At 37.2% G+C, this 21,662-nt stretch overlaps 1 protein-coding gene across 2 annotated transcripts in view; it reads left to right on the top strand.

The window, feature by feature from the left end:
- Positions 1 to 21,662, top strand: part of kkv (hyaluronan synthase-like protein kkv) — a 123,065-nt gene that overhangs the window by 48,851 nt on the left and 52,552 nt on the right. For both annotated transcript variants that reach the window (XM_074173787.1, XM_023174125.2), the window contains exon 2: positions 19,080 to 19,173. In XM_074173787.1, the coding sequence (XP_074029888.1) occupies positions 19,082 to 19,173 (92 nt within the window). In that variant the 5' untranslated portion in view covers positions 19,080 to 19,081. The remainder of the gene's footprint in view (positions 1 to 19,079; positions 19,174 to 21,662) is intronic.

Genomic DNA, 21,662 nt, shown 5'->3' with positions numbered 1-21,662 from the left:
AATATGAAGTCAATATTTTCACCTACTACAAAATGGCAGAACATTTAATAATTTCCTGAAGACAAACACATTAATATCGATATTTCTAGAAATATTCCTTTTTATGGCAATTCCAACAACCCGATGAGGTTTGTTGCGTTATTTTTTGTTTATAAAAACGACAAAAAATGTCTGTTCGACAATGAACATCATTGTTCAGTTAAAATATTCTCATTTAGTTTTCGGTTTTACTAGTAGAAAGGTACCACGTCAACAATCTCTAAAATGGTCAATTCTCGTCCATTGGAAGAAAAAATTGAAGCGATTTTTGTTTACGGTGCGACGCTTAACTTTCATGAGACCGAAAGGATTTTCAATGAACGTTTTCCAAATAGTTCTATCAGTAGAAAATATTTAAGGGAACTTGTATCCAAATTCGTCCTTTCCGGAAGGACAGCAAGTGCATATAATTGGTGAGATGGTAGTTAATCCTGAACAGTCTACTTCTTCCGTCGCGAATGTTTGTGAGGTGTCTCCTTCTACCAATTAACTGAAGATGACCCTGATCGAAGAACATAATTCTGCGAAATCATGACGGAAACCATTGCAAGGCATCCTACCTATCTCCACAATATTTGTTTTAGTGATGAATGTACATTTTTATAAACGACAATGGTCACAGATAAAATTTCCGTTATTGGAGTGACACCAACCCATATGTTTTCCGGGAAACAGATACCCAATATCCAGCAAAAATTAACGTTTGGGTAGGAATATTGGAAAACCATATTGTGAGATCTCTATTTATCGATCAAAATTTAACCGGGTAACTGTATTTGAATATGTTAGAAACTACTGTTGACATTCTCATCACTGAAATCGTCGAAGCGAATCCTAATGAATTCGATATGGATATTGTATTCCAACAAGATGGAGCACCACCACATTACTCCAGACAAGTGAGAAACTATTTGGATACTACTTTTCCCGGTCGTTGGATTGGCCGTCGAGGTCCTACAAAATGGCCAGCCCGCTCGCCAGATTTGACACCTTTGGACTTTTTTATTGGGCTATTCAAAGCAAAAGGTGTACGAAACTGAACCTGCTTCAATAGTGGTTATAATAATAAATACTTGTAGAGATATTGACGTTACTGTGTTCGAAAATGTTCGGCATGAAATATCGGATAGGCTGTTCATATGTCAAGAAGTTCAAGGCAACCATTTCGAGCATCTTCTGTACTGACCTCAAGCTAATTAATTATCTCATATTATGTAGTTAAATGTCAATGTATTCAGACAATTATTAAAAGTTTCGCCATTTTGTAGTAGTTGAAGATATTGACATTATATTCTAGAACTGTGAAGCATTTGTCAGGAGCTTCAAAAAGATGTGTCCCAAGACCCCCCTTTCCATCTAATTTTTTTTCGCCATATTGAAAGTTTCATCTGTCAATTTCACTTCAAAATGAAGTATTCATGCATTAATTTCATTATCCCAAATTTCAATTTTTTAAGTTGACGCGTTCAAAAAATAAAAGGGGGGCATTAAAGAAATGCACTGTATATTAAAATTTTGTCACACGATGTTTGTGGTCGCACTCTTTCAAAAGAGCTCGATAGAAAATAGAATGTTATCATTATCATTTTTTTCTTGTTATGGCATCATATTTGATACGCTATAAAAATAATTTATATTGCAGAACAACGTTTGCCAGGTCAGCTGGTTTACCATAGATATCCCCCGTCACAGACTGTAAAGTAAAAATCCAGTACTGTCAACTGATTGGTTTAACCACTCCCACAATGGTAATCAGATTCGAATCTAATTTATATCTCGGTTGCAAAACGTTTCTAGAAAAAATAGTTGAACGTGATTAATTGCCTGGTAAACAAAGACCATGTGAGCTGCCGTTGGCATTTCAAAATCGTTCTCAAGGAAACACGTTTTTATGGAACCCCACCCGATATTGGCACGAAAGTTGCTCCTTATAAAGATACCGATAGTTGCAGAAATAGGGTACGGTCGACAACTATTGATTATATGGAAGTTTAGGAATTCTGGAGGGATGAAAGAAAAAGACCTCTCATTATTTTTTTCCAGAATAAGATAAAAAATAGTCACGTGAATACTCAAGTAACCCTTCTTTGGAAGATTTTCACTGGACAGTTTCTAAAACCGCAACGACCGGTGATGGGGAATCGATGACACTCTTGTCAGTGCTGACAGGCGGGGCGATCACATTTTTGGTAACACACATCATCAAAGATAAAAAAATGTTTACTCAAATTCAAATAAGAATATTTCGAAATGGCAAAAACATCGGTAAAATGGAGTCCAAACCTCTGTGCCAGAATATGATATACTCATTAATTCAATTGTTCAGTGAAAAATTCAACCAGTTTGGAAGTCTAGAACAGACAACTAAAATGATGAAGTATTCCCATTTAGTTGATTACAATACTTTGGAATGGAATGATTTTCAATGCATGCAAATTGACGATTTAAAGGTGCAATTCAGAAAAGCATTTGGAGCTAAGGATCTGTCGAATTAAGATCAGTAGTTAATGATATGGAACGAAATCGTTTGAAGTATGAAAATGAGTACGAAAAAAAAATTTTTACGTTTGTTTGAAGGTGATTGACAATGTTTCTTAATAAATTTCATTAGTTCGGACTTCCATTGTCTGATATTACATAAAATGATTTAAAATTCCTGAAAAAACTAAAAAAGAAGAATTAAGAAACCGAATAGCTGAAAATTTGAAATCTTTGAACAGATTACCTGACACTAAACCCAACTTGAAAGGTCTAGTATAGGTTGTTCACGTTAAGAAGAGAATTACGTCACAAGATGACAAGTTACGGCGTTGCTATTGCTATTATCCTTACTCACTTTTAGTATTTGTTGAGACTATTTCGACAATGCTTTAGGCATATTGAATATATGCAGGTTTTATAAAAAGAAATGGTTAGTTCTGAAAAGAAAAGAAAGACTGACAGTTTTCGAGTTTTTTTCGATTCAGCAACGTCTGAAATTTTACTATCAGTTGAGCAACTTACAAAATGAAATGTTACTAGTTGCATTGCTGTTGAAAGCATTTCAGTGGGAATTTTAACGTTGTTATGTTGGATATACAAAATCACCAAAAATGACGTCATTCTCTTCTTAACGTGAACAGCCTATAATGGCCTTGCTAAAATTTTTTTTATTCACACAATTTTGTGAGACAGCATTGAATAATACTAAGACAAACAAATGAAATCGGTCAACAGATGAAGTCAGTGGCGGTTGCTGAACTTTGAAATGTACCAAGTATAATCGCGAAATAGAAGATTCAACAGACAAACTTCAGCTCCAAAAAAATAACTAATTCAATATTGTTTTTGTTCAATTACGTCACATGGAAAAATTATATATTTTAATTTTTTCAGTCTTTACTTTTGTGATGTGTAATACGCCACAAAAATTATGTTTCGATTTTTCAAATTTTGAGACACCAACCTCAAAAGGTTCGGCATTACAACCCTATACGTTTTCATACATACATTGGCTTTCTTAAACGTTTTTATGTATGTAAAAAACGCTTCAGAAAGCTTTTGTACAGCGAAACAAGTGTTTCGGTTGTTGCGGTTTTGTAAACTGCCCAGTGGGAATCTCACAATAAAATATTATTTGAATAGGTTATGGATTTTCATCAAGTATTTGTCAAAATTCCCAACCTGGACATTTTGCTCTCCTTGAGAAAGTAACAAAAGTGTAGATGACGATTTATAAATGAAAATATCTCTATCAGTTATGATTTGTAAATGTTGAAGTAACATCATCGTTCACTCTTCGAATTACTATATACAGGGTGTCAATTTGAAATCGTACGTCCCTCTATACTTCGCTCCGTATAGAAAATCTAAAAATTTGCAAAAACACATTAAACTCAAGGGTGACATTTTGTATGCTAGTGCACAATTAAATTACATCAACCCTCTAGATAGGCAACCCTCCCAAAATCTTGGAAATGGAATTGGAAATGGAAAGGGGGTAGTTGAGGGAAGGTCGTTGAGCTACTTTTTCAAACATACCACAAATTTGACCTTCGTTTTTAGTACTTTCGGAAAAATCAAATAAAACTGTGAAGATATTCAGGTATCAAGTGTATTGCAATAAAACCTAAAAAATCAATAAAACGTGTTTTATCTTATTCAATGTTTGAAATCGTAATGGGGTCTGCTCTCAAAATCCTCTCCAACATTCCGAAGAACTTCCCTCTGCAGTTCTTTCCAAACAGATATTATTTTTCAGATGCCCCTATAGAAAGAAAGTTAGAGGCGGACGATCGTGGTGATTTTTCTATTGATCCTCTTCGCCCAATCCATCTACTAAGAAATCCATAATGTAGCCATAATGTAGAATTTTGCGTCAAACAAAGACATTTTGGATATTTAAGTTATCTTAACAGCATTACATTCGTTCGAAAAAGATTAACTCCTCAAGATACACTGTAAATAATTTCGTTAAAAGCGTTCTTAGTAAATTTACTGAATCATTATTGATGAAAAGTGGACATAGTGAAATAGATTAGGAAATTAATTCTCAGAACCAATTGAGTTCATGCCGCCAGTTAACCCCCAGCTAGTCTAGAAATGTATTTCAAAGAGGGTTTTAACTTTTCATTTCTTCTTCTATGTATTACACAGACAGAATTGAGAATAATTATAACCACGGATCCAAAAAATCACTGATTAATTCCCAAATTTCAATAGTAACTATACACACTATTACGAGTAATTTTTGATTCATTTCTCTGCCCACGTCCATTTTATTAGCGTTCAAACTAATTGGATACAATGATAGTTGAATATTGTCAAGATCAACTGGTTTTTGCACATTCGATATCATAACCGCTCCTTAATCTAAATTTATTACTAAAAGTGGCAAGTCGAAGAACTAGGAAACAATGACTTTTGTAGATTGGAAAAGGACGTTTACCCGTTTCATTAAAATTCAACGAGAGATGTCAAACGTGGAATAATAATATCGTTGAAATCAAACATTTGGAAATGCGGAAGAGGATTTTGTTTCCGGCAGATTAGAAATTTTGCCGGTAATTATTTTGAATTGTATAATCAATTGGAAACGAATGTCACGGTTTACATGGTGATTTTGGAATATGTTCAAATGATTCTTCAATGTACTGTAGGCGTGGTTAATTTCTGACCAAAAAACTTTAGCTAATCAACATCACACTGGATGTGAAGGGGGCATATAATTCAGAAAACTTTTCATATTTGCAGTATAATTAAACTTCAATCGCAATTGCAATTAACTACACCGATTTTCTCAATAGAAATCAACCTGCCCAGCGAAGAACAAAATAAAATTAAATATTATCCAGAGTATTTCACATTTATATTTTTTGGGAAAAAAGTATTTTGTCTTTCTACCCTTCCATCAATAACCAAAAAATGTGGGAAACTTTTAAAGAAACGAAAAAAGAAAACAACCACAATACAAACTCTATGAATATATGTATTAAGTTGTTTCAAAACCATTGTCTATTTTAAAGAGTCTAATTTAAAGTGTAAAATCTCAGTGAATACTCATTTAATTTGATTGGAATGAGCGCGATTTGAATCAGTGCACTTTTGCTAACGTAGCACAAGTCGATTAATCGATAGTCGAATCTTGGGATTCGATAAAGCCAACGAAGGCCGTTTTTATCTAGTCCTACTGGTGAGAAATTTAACAAAGTGCTTGCAAAGATGGTAGTCGTTATCAGAAGGTCTGGGGAGTGTAGTGGAAGGGGCACAACGTCCACGCTCAATTCATTTAATTTTCGGACAGTGACTTGGGAAACGTGCGGACGGGTGTTGTCGTGGAGCAGGATCGGACCTCTTCTGTTGACCACTGCTGCTGCTGATGCAATTTTTGATACATTTAGTCGAATTCCTCTCAATAGGACTCTGCTGTGATGATTTGGCCCGGCTGCAAAAAGGTCATTCAATTTTCGAGCTCATTGAGTTTTCCAATACGTTTTAATGCATCAAAAACCGCATGGGAGCTGACGCCAAGTTCTTCCGGAATCTCACGTACCGTTTGTGATAGGTCAGTCGTAGCCAAAAAGGGCGTGAAATCCTCGTCCTGGATTAATGTAGGTCGACCACTTCGAGTAACGAAATTTTGCAAACCAACGTCGAACAGTGCGTTCATTAAAACTATCATTGACAAAAGCCTGGTTGATTTTTCGGGCTAGTTCGGCAGCGCTTTGGTTCAATTTGAATTCGCAAAGACAAATTGGCCAAAATCGCTCAACGACATCACATAGTAACAAGCTAAAAATAGGAAAAAATGTGAATCGCTACTGTCGCACAAGCACCGCTCTGAGAGCGCCTTAAGGATTTTCCTGTAATGCTTGTGTATTCTACTTGAAAAAAAGAAACATTTTTTTTTCTTTTAGTTTGTACTCCAAACATTCTTTATTGAATCAAATGGATAATACCATTCTCAGAAATGCTGCACAACGTAAAATATGAAAGAATATTGATATAAGATTCCACATGGAGTACTATCATTCTCAAAGGTGTACTTCGAAGTTTTGGAGTAGAACACTTGTCTTATCATGTTGATATGAATGAGGTTTGCTCTGAACTAAAGAAAATGAATTTACATAGAATATACTGTACTAAAAATATAGATGAAAAATTGAAAATACTCAATGAATTTATCCTAACAGTAATTGATCGTCATGCCCCAATGCGGTAAGTGAAATTAACAAAAGCACCTTCTCCATGGTTGAACGATAATCTCAGAAAATTAATGAACCTCAGAGACAAAGCCAAACTGAAATACAAGCAAACTAAATCAGAGTATAATTTTCGTCATTATAAAAATCTCCGAAACATTACCAACACTTCTATAAATCATGAAAAAAAGTTTATTTCAACCGTGTTTGTGCCAATAAAGTCCAGAAGCAACTATGGAAAGAGCTGAGAAACCTGAATGTTACAACCAGAAAACCTTACGTTGCAATCCCAGGAAATTTGAATGACGCCAATCAGATCAACTCCCATTTTGTAAAAAGTGCCCCAAATTTCAATAAGGACAACAAAGAACTTATTGAATTTTATAATAACAACTTATTCCAGAATCTGGACAGAAATAATTTCGAATTTCACCTCGTATCTGAAGAAGACGTTGTAGATGCAGTAAATTGCTTGAAAACTAATGCAACTGGAGTAGATGATATTAATATGACAATGATAAATATATGCTTTCCGATAATAAAAAATGCTTTATTACATATAGTCGATAGCCGTATTCTTGAAAATGTTTTCCTAACTCAATGGAAATGTATGTTATACCTGTCCCCAAAACAGCTGATATTTTAGACTACAAAGATCTCCGACCCATAAGTATTCTAGCCATCATGTCTGAGTTATTAGAAGGCATTTTGAACAAACAAATCAGGGAATGCTGTACAACAGCTTTGTTAAAAATAACGGATGACATATTGGCAGCAACAGATACAGGAGACATCTCGTTATTGATCTTACTGGACTACAGTGAAGCATTCGACTCATTGAATCCAGAAATACTTATATCTAATCTCAATTACATTGGTTCTCTAAAAAAGCCGTCAAGATGATGCAAGAATACCTCACAAATAGATATCAAATGGTGAAACTCGAAGGCGAACTATCTGAATCGGTGGGATTAATTCGCGGTGTTCCGCAGGGCCCTTGCTTTTTAGTTTATACACCTCAAATATACTGACTAAGATCAATCTCTGTAAGTATCATGCTTACGCTGATGATACCCAACTTTATGTATCGTTTAAACCAGAATTGCTGTTGCTGACGTCAATACTGAACTTCAAAACATTTATGATTCTTCTGTGAAACACGAACTGCAATTCAATCCTAATAAAACGCAGGTTCTTATGTTTGGTCCCAAGTTATTATGCCAAGGGTATTTAACTCAATTAAATATTTCTCTAAATGGTATAACTCTAAATATAGCACCGGAGCCAACAAATCTTGGCTTGATATTGGATAATAATTTCAGGTTAAAAAAGCAAGTTTCATTATATATCCAGAGAGCTTACGCGAACTTAAGATTAATTTACCCTCACCGAGCATACCTAAATAGGTACTCGGACAAAAATCAATTTATGCCAGACTCTCATCCTTTCACAGTTCACCTACTGTTCGCCTGTATATTATCCCTGTTTGGATAGTTTAGATTTATGCAGGATACAAGTCCAAAATTCCCGTTTACGTTACATCTATGGCATCCGTAAGTTCCTGCATATCTCTCATAAGCTTTCTCAGTCGCATTGGCTGTCAATGAAGAAAATTTCTTATTGCAATCTATAACCTTATTTCACAATATAATTATCAACAAATCACCGCAGTATCTTTATGATAAAGTTCGATTTCGTGAAAATGAACATAAAGTGAATATGCGACACAAAAATACAATAACTGCCCCCCACCACAGCACAGCACTGTTCGAGAGATCGTTTAGTTTTTTTATCTACACTCATTACAATAGTCTTCGCACACATCTAAAAAATTGAAACTGACACTTTTCAAGCTTCAGGCTCGTAACTGGCTATATGAAAGACGGCTATCGTGCAACTAAGGTCTTGCATAATATGCAAAATTCAAGTTATTCTGTAAGCATTATGAGTTACCCCTCATTTTTTCCTTACATTTTTTCTCTCCCTCTTACTACATAGGTACTATAATTTTTTGTACACCTTCATCTGTTCGATGAATACTTTTAAGTTTTGTATATTGTAAAGGAGTTGAATGGAAGAGCAGGATTCGGCGTTTTGCACACGCTTGTCTTCTGAATTCCGCTGCAGGGTTTTACCAAACCCATTGAATTTTCCTTTATGTACTTTCTTTTTTACCTTGGTAAATAAAAGACATTACTTTTTTTTTTTTTCACCGTAGTGTGCGCTGGTCAGGCCCTATCCCCCGAAGCCCCGATACATCCGCGAGGGCGCGCCAGCATAATCAACCAATGACCACTCCCCACACCGTGGGGTAAGTGATCATTGGGTCCGAGAATCATGTGCCCTGAGCAAACGAAGTGAGCCAAGAATGACAGCCTTCTGCATCTGTGCGGCTAAGATTTCTGCCTTAGTGCGGCAAGCCCGTATGATTTTGAGATTCGAGAGTAGAGAAGACATCATTCCACCAAGGACTCCAATAATCAGAACGACCATCTTGACAGAGTGATCTGGATAGAGTCTGCGGAGTTCGAAGAGAAAATCTCGATATTTTATCCGTTTTTCCTCCTCTTTTCTGACGATATTCGTCTCGCCAGGAGCTGAAAACTCCACGACAAATATCGTTTTGGTCTGGTGGTCGAGAAGGACTACATCAGGCTTATTAGCTTGTATGAGCCTGAGGGTGGGGAACGAATAGTTCCAATAAATTCGGCACTTCTCGTTCCCCACAACGGATTCAATATCCCCCGGAGCGTAGGGCAACACCGGTGTCTCGTCAATACCGTAAGAGTGCCGTAGATGGTAATATAGCACTCTTAGGGCCGCGTTATGTCGATGGATATAGGCCGAGACCGCATATGCTGGACATGCTGATAGCAAGTGCATTAGGGTCTCGGGCGCCTCGCGGCAGGCCCTGCACCTTGTGTCAGGAACCTCTATACCCATCACGCGACTGCGGTAGACTAAGGTGTTGAAGACACCATCCTGGCAAGCCATGATGAACCCCTCAGTTTCCGACTTCAGCCCACTCGACCTGAGAAAAGCGAACGTCAGGCGCTTTGATAAGCCAAGGTCTTCAATGTTATTGAAGAAGACCCCATGCATCGGCTTATCCCTGTGTCTCCGCAGAAGTAAGGTGATCTCTGCGGCTTTTATCTGAGCTTTTTGCTGAACGGGTTCCAACTCGGTGACAGAGTTGTAGTCACCTCGTTCAGAGTCGAAAACTATACCGAGTTCATCAGCTGCTCGAGCAGCTGCCCTAAGGAGAAATGCTCCAATTCCTGCTCTCTCATGGTCACGGACCATGCAGAGAAGGGGATCCGAACTCCTGACGACTTTACAGGCTGTATCCAGTACCATTCTGTCATGTAGACACTCCAAACTCAAAAGTCCACGACCTCCCTGTTGTCGGGGGAAGTACAACCGTGGAACGGACGATTTGGGATGCAAACTCCTATAGAGATGCATCATTTTTCGGGTCCTTACGTCGAGTTGATACAGCTCCTCCCGAGTCCACTTCACTACTCCAAAGGAGTAGAGTAAGATTGGAACGGCAAGCATATTTGTTGCAGCTACTTTGTTCTTCCCCGACAGTTCCGATGACCAGATCTGTCGAAGTTTGTGCTGATACTTGCCGCGGAGAGAGTTTTTCACTGCAGTTACCTCTTGTGAGTGGCGTTGTTCCACCCCGAGGTAAGTATACGTCTCTCCGGCATCCAGATGGTGTAGGATGCTTCCATCTACGAGCTGCACATCCTCTCCGTAGTCCCCGCATCGTCCTCTTTTGAGATGAACCATTGCACATTTGTCTATCCCGAATTTCATACCGATAGCATGCATGTACTCTTCCACCACCCTCAAGGACTGATAGAGATCCTTCTCTCCAGAGGCATAAAGTTTAAGATCATCCATATAAAACAGATGGGTGACCTTGTGCCTCCGGTTTCCGGGGGTGCCACAGTTATATCCTCGAGTCTTTCTGAGCGCAACGGATAATGGCAATAGTGAGATGCAGAATAGAAGGGGGCTGAGGGAATCACCCTGAAATACACCCCTTTTGAAAGTGACCCACCCTGTTTGAACTCTTGCTTGACCAGATGTTATGGTGAAGCGAGTTCGCCAAAGTGGTGTCAGTTGTTCAATGCATCTCACTATGTTGTCGGGTACCGCAAGGCATCTGAGCAAATGCAAGATGAGCTCATGCGAAATTGTATCAAATGCCTTACGGTAATCGATCCAGGCCATAGAGAGGTTACGCTTATATTGTATCGAGTCCTGCGTTACACATCTATCGATGAGCAGGTTCTCTTTACATCCAGCGACTCCTCTCTTCGATCCTCTCTGCTCATATATCCGTTCGAACACTCGGTCAACTGCGGTGAGTATTCGTGTGTATAAGATGCTTGTAAACAACTTATAACACGAATTCAAGCATGTTATCGGTCTGTAATTCTTAGGAATCGACAAATCTCCGCTTTTGGGGATAAGAACGGTCCGCCCCTCGACAAACCAATCCGGAATCGGCTGCTCTCCATCGAGCCATGAGTTGAAAACTCTGGCCAGATGGTGGTGGGTACTTGATAGTTTTTTCCACCAATAAGTGTTCAGCCCATCTGGGCCTGGAGCAGCAAAGTTCTTGGAACCAACGAGGGCCCTTCGAACGTCATCCGGGGTTATCGGGTTGCGCAGTTCATTGGGCTCAGGCTGTCGAAGCTCTCTGTTGAAAGCTTCGAACTGCGCTATTATTATTATTATTATTATTATTATTATTATTATTATCAACTGCAACTAAAGCACTCTTTTTTTTCATGACATAATGACCTTATATGGGTGGAAAAATCAACTAATCTTTTGTCATGATGAAAGTACTTATAGACATTCATACGGTCAGTTAGTTCAAATCTTGTCAGAGGAATTTCATGTAAATTTAAAAAGGATTGTTTTAGGACAAATCCGTTTTTTTGGGAAGAAAGAAAGTACAGTAAAACACCTTTATAAAGATATGTACATCATACATAGATATAAACTGAAAGACAAAATCTTTTCGAAACAACGTTTCTCATATGCAAATTGATTTACACGTAAAAAAAGACCCTTTCAAAACAATTAACCGTATTTTCATATGAGCAATGAATTACACGAAAATCATGTGTGGAGTACTTTCGTATAATTCAATATTCACAAAAGGGGCATTTTTGTAAACTGTTTAGTCAAATTCTTGAATGCAAATCCCACAATAAAGTGTGGCTAAAATACGTTATGATGGATGTTGATCAAGTATAAACTAATTCAATCACAATAAATTCTCATTAATCATAGGGGTCCCTCAAAATGTAACAGACTCTTATATCACTGCATAGAGTCTGTTAATAATTGATTTTTTCATACAGAACGTTACCGGTAGACAGAATTATAGCGTGGGTCATAATTGTTTGACCTCTCGTCGCCATCATAACTTCGAAGAGATTGTAGAATCACCAAATTACAGGTCACCAGAGAAAAATTACCTTGACACCATGAAAAAATATATGTAGACGGGTATGCAATAACATATAATCTGTAATTATAGAACCAGATATCAATTATAACTCTTACCATTAAGGTTTCATCAGTGTGTTTGGATCAGAGCTCATTTGTGAATCAGGATGCAATTACTTACAACACCTTGAAAATTTGTATATTAAGCAACCCAAACATCGAAAAGATACCTTGAGCGGTTCTTTTAGCATTCCCGTCATTTTATATTAGTTTTCGATTTTTTTAAACTTGTGAAAGGGAATTGAAGAAACGAATGGTGGAATAGTAACCAGAAACAGAAATAAGTATTTTAAATGGAATCAGATTCATCCCTTCCACTATGAAGAGTTGAATCAACCAGCCGTTAATTTTGTCATATCGAATCCTATGGAGGGCAAGTTTTTGTGAAATGAGTGTGAATAGTATTTCAAAAAATTGCTTTTGAAAACAACGTTGAAATTGAATGAATGAAAGTTAAATTAAATTCACAAAAAATTCTACGAATTAGGTAAAAATGAAATAAATGTTTATATTAATTTTCCTTAAACAATGAGAAGTTATAATGAGGATCAACTATCTCAAGACTGTGTCAAAGCTATCTTCGGAATTTTTAGCCGTGATCATCAGGTTTCCATTCACGACTGCGGCAAATATTGTCGAAGGCGATAAGGCCAGATACAAAGTACTAAAATTGTCAATCAAAGTAGAATTGAAACTATTACAATTCAAGGTAACTTTTTCATTGGAACAGACTTGAAAATTACCCATCTCTGTTTCTCTAAGAAAACTCATTTCATGTTTTTAAAGACCAATAATAAATTAAATTTCATAGATAAACTATGTATGAATTTTTGTAGGATGATTCACAAATATAAACAGAAAGGAAATTTATTTTCAATACAAATAATGAAATTATAAAACAACAATAAAAATTAATCGGCGCTCCGGAGCGAGTGATTGATTCCAGTGCTTTTTCAGCTGCAGGAAAACCTAGAAAAACCTACAGCACCACATCATCTGAAGATCTTTATCTAACAATGTCCTCTCTTTCATAGAATAAAAGGTGGGTCCAGAGGCTCCAATAAAATCAAGATATCGCCAGAACGCTTAGTGACACGACTATCGTCAGACTTAAACCAGCCCGTTTCGTCTTTGACCAAGGCATAATAATGACCAGATTCAACGAAAAAAATATTACTCCGGCTTCAGTTCATATATTTAACTTCCAATAATGAACAATAAAAAATGCAATACCTATCTTGAATGTTTTTTGAAATGCTATTTTTTTTCGATGCTAGTTAGGCACTTTTGTCCTTTCACGATTTTCATCTTTTTTCTCTTTTCAGGACTCTCAGAGCTCATGTATAATGATTATTAGATTAGTAGGTCAGTAAACTCCTTGTGAATAAGTAAAGTCAACCTCAGTATATATACAATTTCAACACATGCTCGTTAACTCAAAGTATTTAATCACTTTCAATTATCGATTAACTGCAACGGATAGAAATGTTATAAGAATTACGACATCTCAGCGAACATAATTTCAAATTTGTTGAATAAACAATCTATTTGCTTCTATGGATGGAAGAGAATGCGGCCAACAACTAATGGATTCGTATTCAAAGCCTACCAATATACAATAAGCGTCCCAGAAACCGGTGTCAGATGTTAATTTCTCGTTACGTTGATGACCTCTCAAAAGTCCATCAAACAAGTACTTTCCTTATAAGAATAGCTCACTTCTCACCAGATTATAAAATTTAATCTAAGGATATAAAAGAAAATATTTCACTCAAGATCAAGAATGATTCTGCTTTGGCTTACTTTCTCCAGTTGTATGCTGATGATATTTTCTTTAGTTTGGTTCCGCTCATATCTGTGAGACATTATATGGAGAAATATAACTGAAAACAAAAGCTCCAATAGCAGATTTATTCCCACAAGAAAATGGCCGTGGGAAAACTTCCACATGGCACTAAAAGTTGCATCCTTGTTGAATGTCGTGGGTGTATAAAATGCTCAGGTTAACATAAGCACCGTCACTCTTAGAAATACATGTAACGGAAATCTATTAAAGATTACTAATTAGTAGTTAATTACTTTCATTGCATTTGCCATTTTAATTTTCAAAGTTGAGAGAAGTAAATGAATACCTTATCTTTTACATGAAAGGACAAATACATGGTGAGTTTTAGATTTATGAAACTCTATTACTCAAACTATCTAAGATATTGAATCATTGGATATATAAGGATAATACGCTTAAGAAAAACTAACTCAAAATACAAACTTCCGATTCAAAAATTATCTTTTACGCGAAGGTCACACATTTTGGGTTGGCAGTATCTGACCATTCATAGTCAGTTTCACCCTATCAGGTTAGGATCGGTGTTATTTCAAGGTCATCAAAAAAATTGGGAAAGAAGTGTTAGAGGTTAAAAACATCATTCTTGAATATTTTCGTGTTTTCCGAAAACGGATCTAGAGTGAATTTGGCTCCTCAGAAATCCTTGAAGAGCTTATTGAGATGTATGTGATAGAACTTACAGATACTTCATGGAAATACATGAATTATTCAAGTTACACCCCATTGTGAGATTTTCATTGGCCAGTTTGCAAAACTGTAACACGTGTTTTGTTGTACTATTTATTTTGGAAAATAGTTTTATTCATCTAATGTCCTAAATATTGGATATCTAGAACTTTTCTGGGTCTTACATCCAGTAGTTTGTCATCCTATCAATAGACAATGTACCGACCTCGATATATGGCGTTCCATTTCTTCCAAATCTGATGGAACCACTTGTTCTTGATATTCACTATAAACACTTAAGAATGACTTAAGCTTTCACAAAAATATGGAGTTACTTTGATCTAGTCACATGATTGAACACCTTTTTTGAGGGGGAATATTTGTATTTGTCGACAACTTCACCTCTTCAAAGTATATGTATGTATGTATGTATATAGTAGAGAGGGTGTAAGTATACCCACAGCAGGCCACATGAAACCCATTGTAAATCCTCCCGAGGAGTTGTCCTCCTAGGTCATCTTCCATCCTGTCCTTTCCAGGAAGGTGGACAGGTAACTAGGAAACATCTCCTTTATATCGGCAGGTGTAGGCCAAGACTCGCCGAACACACACTCTCTTTGGCAACCTTGAGGTTGCTTCCAAAACCTTCGGCCTCCGCGAAGGTTTTGGAAGGTGCAGCGACATTACTGTCGTTGCGCGGCTTCTTCCCCTTTCTTGGGGTTCCCCGAGTGGAGTTAGAGCGCTTTCCTGCAGGGGCAGCCGGTTCCTTGCCTTTACTCAAGGTGGAGATCTTGGCGCCCGCCGCAGGAAGTGTCCTTGCTGCTGGAGGTGGAGTTGCCGCCTTTGTATTACATCACGAGGTGATCTGCTATGTTGTCCAGCCTCATTCCGAGCGGTAGATTGGGGTGGACATTTCTGTTCATCCCCAGCAACCGCCATAGTTTGATAGATTGACGTGAGCACTTCTGCCCAGCATCGGGATTGGTTTTTGTTGTGTCTGTTTTGTTTGTTTCATATATGTGTGTTCCCACGAGTAGCAAGGGAAGAGTTGGTTACCTCTGGCAGAGCCCCGCCTTACCAAAGGAAGGCTGATTACGATGAGATTTCGCCCGGTTCCCCAAGGGGATCATTCGTAACCGCATATGACCCTGCGGCCATTCAGCTGTCGGCACGATTCCTTACACCTTAGCTTGGGTAGGCTGGCATGTTTCGCAAAAGCTTTTAGGGAGTTTTAAGTTTCCTTCACCCTACTTATTTCTGCCACTGACCAGGAGTCCGGCGATCCCGTCCGTAAGGCCACATATTGGCTTCTCAGACAGGACCACCAGTCCCCTGGCCGTTTCCCTATCCGTCACCTCGGGACGCGCCCGCTAGATAGCAACGGAATATAGTCGCCTTATACGCTGTCTGTTCAAAATATGAAGTGAATTTTCTTTTTTTCACAAAAAAAATTCACTTATTCATCAATTTCTACTTTGTTTCCTTCAAAGTAGTCCCCGTATGATAAAATACACTTGTGGCAGCGTTTTTTTCAATCCTCGAAGCAGGATTGCACTTTTGCACGTTTTGGTATGTCCTTGAGCTCTCCTCAATCGTCACAAAACGGCGGCCTTTCATGGGTCCTTCAATCTTGGGAACAGAAAAAAGTCGCAAGGGGTGCGGCAAATCTGGTGAATACGGTGGCTGAGGCATGATTACGGTGGTTTTTTTCGCCAAAAAAATTAAGAATAAGCAATGACCAGTCAGCAGGTGCATTATCGAGATGCAAAAGTCATGAATTGTTTTTCCATAATACCGGGTATTTTCTTCATATTGCTCCTCACAAGCGGGGCATTACTTCAGTGAGCAAAACCTTGACATTTGATCAAACATGGCGTGCTTTTTTTGGTCATGACTCTCTTGGTCTCTTCCATTGAGACGATTGGACGTTGGTTTCGATGTCGTGACCATATACTCATGATTCGTCACCAGTTATTTTCCCTTTAAGCAAATCTGGATCGACATTAATGTCTTTCTACAATTCCCAAGTTAATGCGTTCGGAACAACCGAAGCACCGTCTCGGGCACTGCGACCGTTACCACATTGCCTTTCATGATGTATACCGCAGTAGTAGACGAAGTATCGGTCTAAAAACCTACAGACCACGGCTAAAAAACACCCGGAAAATATTTTTCACACAGTTATCTCCGGCCGTGAAAGTTTACATTCTCAATTCAAGAATTGTAACAAAATGAAAAGCTACTAAAACTGAAACAGAAAAGCCAACTGAGATATAAGAAACAATGTTCTGAGAGGTATGAAACTGTATAAGAAATATATAAACTTGTGTATAAGAAATATATGAACTACAAAACAAATGAAAATGTGCGATGAAAGAAAACTGAAAACGGCAATTCATAAATGAGTAATGATTACACTTATATTACCATCTTGTTGAAATGATTGAATATGCGGAGCATGCACAAACAAAAATTCATTAGTTCCGCACAATTGGTCTGAGACCCGCTTAATTAAATTCTTCGTGGTATAAATCGAATAGTTGGCCTTGAACATAGAAGTTTAGATCAATAACAATTTTTTCACTTCTGAAAACCACCGACACTGAATTCCTCAGATATTTTGTTCGGCAACAAGGAAACTTCTGCATTTCAGTTGTGGTCATTGTCGTTTATGGAAAACATGCCATTTGGAAGAGAACAATATGATAAATATTGTTATAACAAACATAAACAATAAAGGTATTCGATTGATGACCTATTCATTTTGTAAAAATTCATGTTGAAATAGAATAAAGAAAATAACTTTTGTCTAATTTCTACTAAGATTTTGTTATATATTACGACCGGTTACGGTTTACTAGACCATTTTCAAGTAACTAATACATCAAGCCAAGACAACTACTTATATACACTGATAAGGTTAGCGTTGAAATAACAAATGTTACCTGAATAATCAATACCAATACTACAATAACTGAACATCTTCTATACATCACGATTACCAACTGTTGAATGGATCCTAAACTAGATGTCAAAATTCACAAATTCAAAAGGGGTGAGCTGCATAGTTCTAGCTGATCAACTAGAAATTAAATTACTAAAATAGTTATTTCGTTCAGTTTGCTACTATTAATATCCGTTCAAAATGAATTACACTTGGTAGAGTATAGTTCAAGTAAATGATATAGTGCAGCCTACCTTCCAACAGCTGTATAATAAATATAATAAATATTTCGTTTATATAGGTGAGTGGGAAAGTAGGAATTCAAATAACAGGGTGATAATTGAAAATACTTCTTAATACTATTTACTCACATATGTATATATACAATCGATCGCTTCAAAAACACGTTACTAACTTTCTTCAAAAGCATCTGATAATTCCTCTTCCATATTCTCTGTTTCGCTATCACTGTCGTCATTTAAATCATTAATGAATTTATTTCCACCATTATCAATATGGAAGTGTCCAATCTCCATATAGTCTTTTTCAACTAAAATTACTTTTTTAATCATTTTCTGCCACTCTTCGCCTTTATCCAATTCTGAAGACTTTTGTCACAACAGCTCATGTTATGGCCGGAAGTATTCATTTTCTTCCTTATGATTTCCGTTGTACGAATCTCATTGCTTTTGTAACAGTCGTATATTATTTTTTCAATGATTTTATTAGATGAACATCTAAAGGTTTTCGTAATCCTATATCACATCACATCTTGCTTTCATAAGTCGTTTACTTCGACTATACCTACATTATTTTGCACAGTCCGACACCAAGAAAAATGTAGTAGAGACAGAATTTTATTCAAAAGAAAAAAGAAAAGATATTACCTCACGACGGATGTTTTTAAAAATAATACATTTGTAATTAATTGGGTTCGTATCAAAATGCACAGAAGGAAAATCAATACTTATATCAATTTTTTAAGTAATTTTGTTACGTACGATGACAAAAAGTTGTAATTTCAATATGATGTAGATCTCTTACGTCATGGGATCGTAAATGCATTGACTCGAATTTTACTTTTGTTCTTAATACCTCACTAGTGCTCCTAAAGCCATTATGGAAGTCGTTAAATTTAAAGATTGTGATAAAATACTATAGAACTTTTTTCACTTCTGTATATTGACTGAAAATTATTGTACAACTACGAATATCAATTCGGAACTTGAAGCAATTTTTGTTTGTTTTGATTGTTTGAGTACAATGTGCTTCGCATAAATTTACTTAGCAATCTCTCAATCGTAAATCTCAAAAATTTATTATAACATTTTCATTCACCAGTATTAATTTTAGACTTCCCTTTTTTCAGAAATGGCGAGTGGATTGCGACCCGATCCCTACAGCGACGATAACCTTTCAGACGATGAAAGCTCGCCTTTGACTGAAAATATTTATGGAGGAAGGTAAGCAAAAATTCAATTCACTAGTATATTCTTTGGGTTCTAACAAACGAAACTGAATAATGCGATTATTATTATGCGTTGTGGATTTGGCCGCGGTGGTAGTGCACCCGACTCACGATCGGTAGGTCGTGGGTTCGATTCCTGACCAGATATTTTTCTCGATAGAATTTATCTGGTTGAAGCTGGGATGATTCTGCAACCGTGTTAGGAATCCCACGTTAAGAGGTAAGACCTCGTTAGTTCTTAGCTCGCACAAGTTTCTCAACTTCTGAGAGTTGTCGTTCGTATGGGGGCGACAGCTGATTAACGGAAAAACAGATTTTAAACAGATTTTTTAAACAGTAAACCAAGCTCAGTTAGTTAATTTCCACTAAGAAAAAAATGGGGAAAACCGCACGAGACTCTATAAGAGTGTTTCCTGTACGAAAGAGGCTATTCACGTTTTAATTTTTAATTGTTGTAGATTATAGTAATTTGAATGAAAGATCTTGGGAAATTTTCCAAAAAATGTGTTCCTTAAAACTAGTTCGAGGTGTATTGAATTGGACTGCAACTCTAGTTTGCGTGTGTTTCTGAAACTATCTATAGAAAAATCATCTGTAATTCTCCAGTCTTCCTTCGATGGAACATCGATGGAACATCGAAGGAAGACTGGACTAGCGAATATAAAAGATACTTGTGTTGGTTGGGTCTACAATCAGGTGAATTTCTCGTTTTTTGAATAGAATCTAGCAGTCTCATAATATGCTTGAAGAAGGAAATACTGAGCGCAGATAGTTGTTGGTTTACAGATGGATCAAGAAGACCTTCCGGTTCTGGTGCAGGTGTTTTCAGTCGCAAATCCAGGACATAGGTATCAACCTGCCTAGGAAGCTATGCGACTGTATTTCAAGCGGAAATTTAGCTATTGAATTGTGTGCGGGGAGATTGGAAGAATCCAACCTCATATAGAGTCAATAAAAATATTCTCGGACAGTTAAGCGGCGTTGGAAGCTCTTGGCTCCTACCGAGCAACGTCTAAGTTGGTAGTAAATTGCCAAAATCGACTCTCCTCGATAGGAAGACTTAACAGATTGTCTCTGGTCTGGAATCCTGGCCATACTGGGCTGGAAGGCAATGAGGCTGTTGATTCCCTTGCAAAGGAGGGTGCAGCTTCATCGGACCAGAACACCTGTCATTGGCATCACTTCAGACTTTACCAAACAAAGATTGAACACCTGAATGGCAAGAAGATTTATGGACATCTCACAGAATCCTTCAGGATTGGCTCACTCCAAGGCGTTCATTCACTCTTCGAAGCTTTATACCAAACAGTTGTTGGACTACAGTAGGGATGAACTACGATGTCTAACAAGCCTTCTTACATTTGAGTCATCATATGATGTCGGACTGTCGGAAGACAGTGTGTGTCGCATCTGTTTGGAAAATTATGAAACAGTAGAGCATATACTTGGTGTCTGCCCCGCTGAGGACCGAATCAGGTTTGTAGAGTTCGGCAGTTACCATCTGACCTACAAACTAATCGGCTTCGTTAAGAAGCTGGGTTTTATTTGACCGAGTGTGAATAAGTATGAGCCACAATAAACCCTTGCTTGTTGCGATGGAGGATCGAATAGACCAATCCACCTTGGACCTAACCTAACCTTATAGTATACTTAGTTCGCCCTCCTGAACATACTCTGAGCATATATGTGAGATGTGAGTAATATACCAAGGCAGGACTGATTTGAGATATATGAAACATCAAAAGTAGCTGAGTTGTATGCAAGTTTCTAGTTCGAAGTACTGTTCTCAAATTCTTAGAGGCTACCTTCACTATTCTAGCAACGTGACGATAATAATTTGGATTCTGTCATGTTTTATCTTACAAGAGATGACATTTTTAATATTCTAGAGAAAATTTAGCTCCAACGTCTACTTGGTTACTAACATGATGTTCAAGTATCTGAATGGAAAGAAGAAATGAGCGTACTGTTTTCAGCAAAACAAAACTTTGGATTTTCATTTTCAATAGGTCGTTCATGTAGGAATATGGTTGGAGACAATATGGATCCTTGTGGATCATCAGCGTTGTTGGCAAAGGTATCCGAGAGAAAATCGTCGATGACTACTCTCAATGTTTATCGAAAGACTTTTTTGAGGAAAAAACACAGGCAATGCAGGATCATTCTTGAAGTACCTCTAAAAGCGGTGCCTCTGCGAAAGTAGCGATTCGCATTAGATTGGTGACACATGAGAGAATGTTTGCTTCCGGAAACCATTGAGGTAATCGCTTAAGTAGTTGAAGTGTCCCAGACATTTGAGGATATATTCATCTACAGTCCTTTACAAGGATTATAGTTTGAGCTGAACTTGACCAATATTGCAACAAGAAGAAATGAGTTGGATAGTGCAAATATATTAACGCATTTTTTAATAATGAGAACAGATACTATATGACTACCAGTTGGCTTTCTTTGAAAATCACTTGCAATATTCATCTATTTGGA

Source organism: Leptinotarsa decemlineata, unplaced genomic scaffold, assembly GCF_025532065.1.
Source record: "Leptinotarsa decemlineata unplaced genomic scaffold, Ldec_3_MD MMD2_tig00000505_RagTag_RagTag, whole genome shotgun sequence".
Taxonomy (NCBI): Eukaryota; Metazoa; Arthropoda; class Insecta; order Coleoptera; family Chrysomelidae; genus Leptinotarsa; species Leptinotarsa decemlineata.
This window is presented reverse-complemented; position numbering and strand designations above follow the sequence as displayed.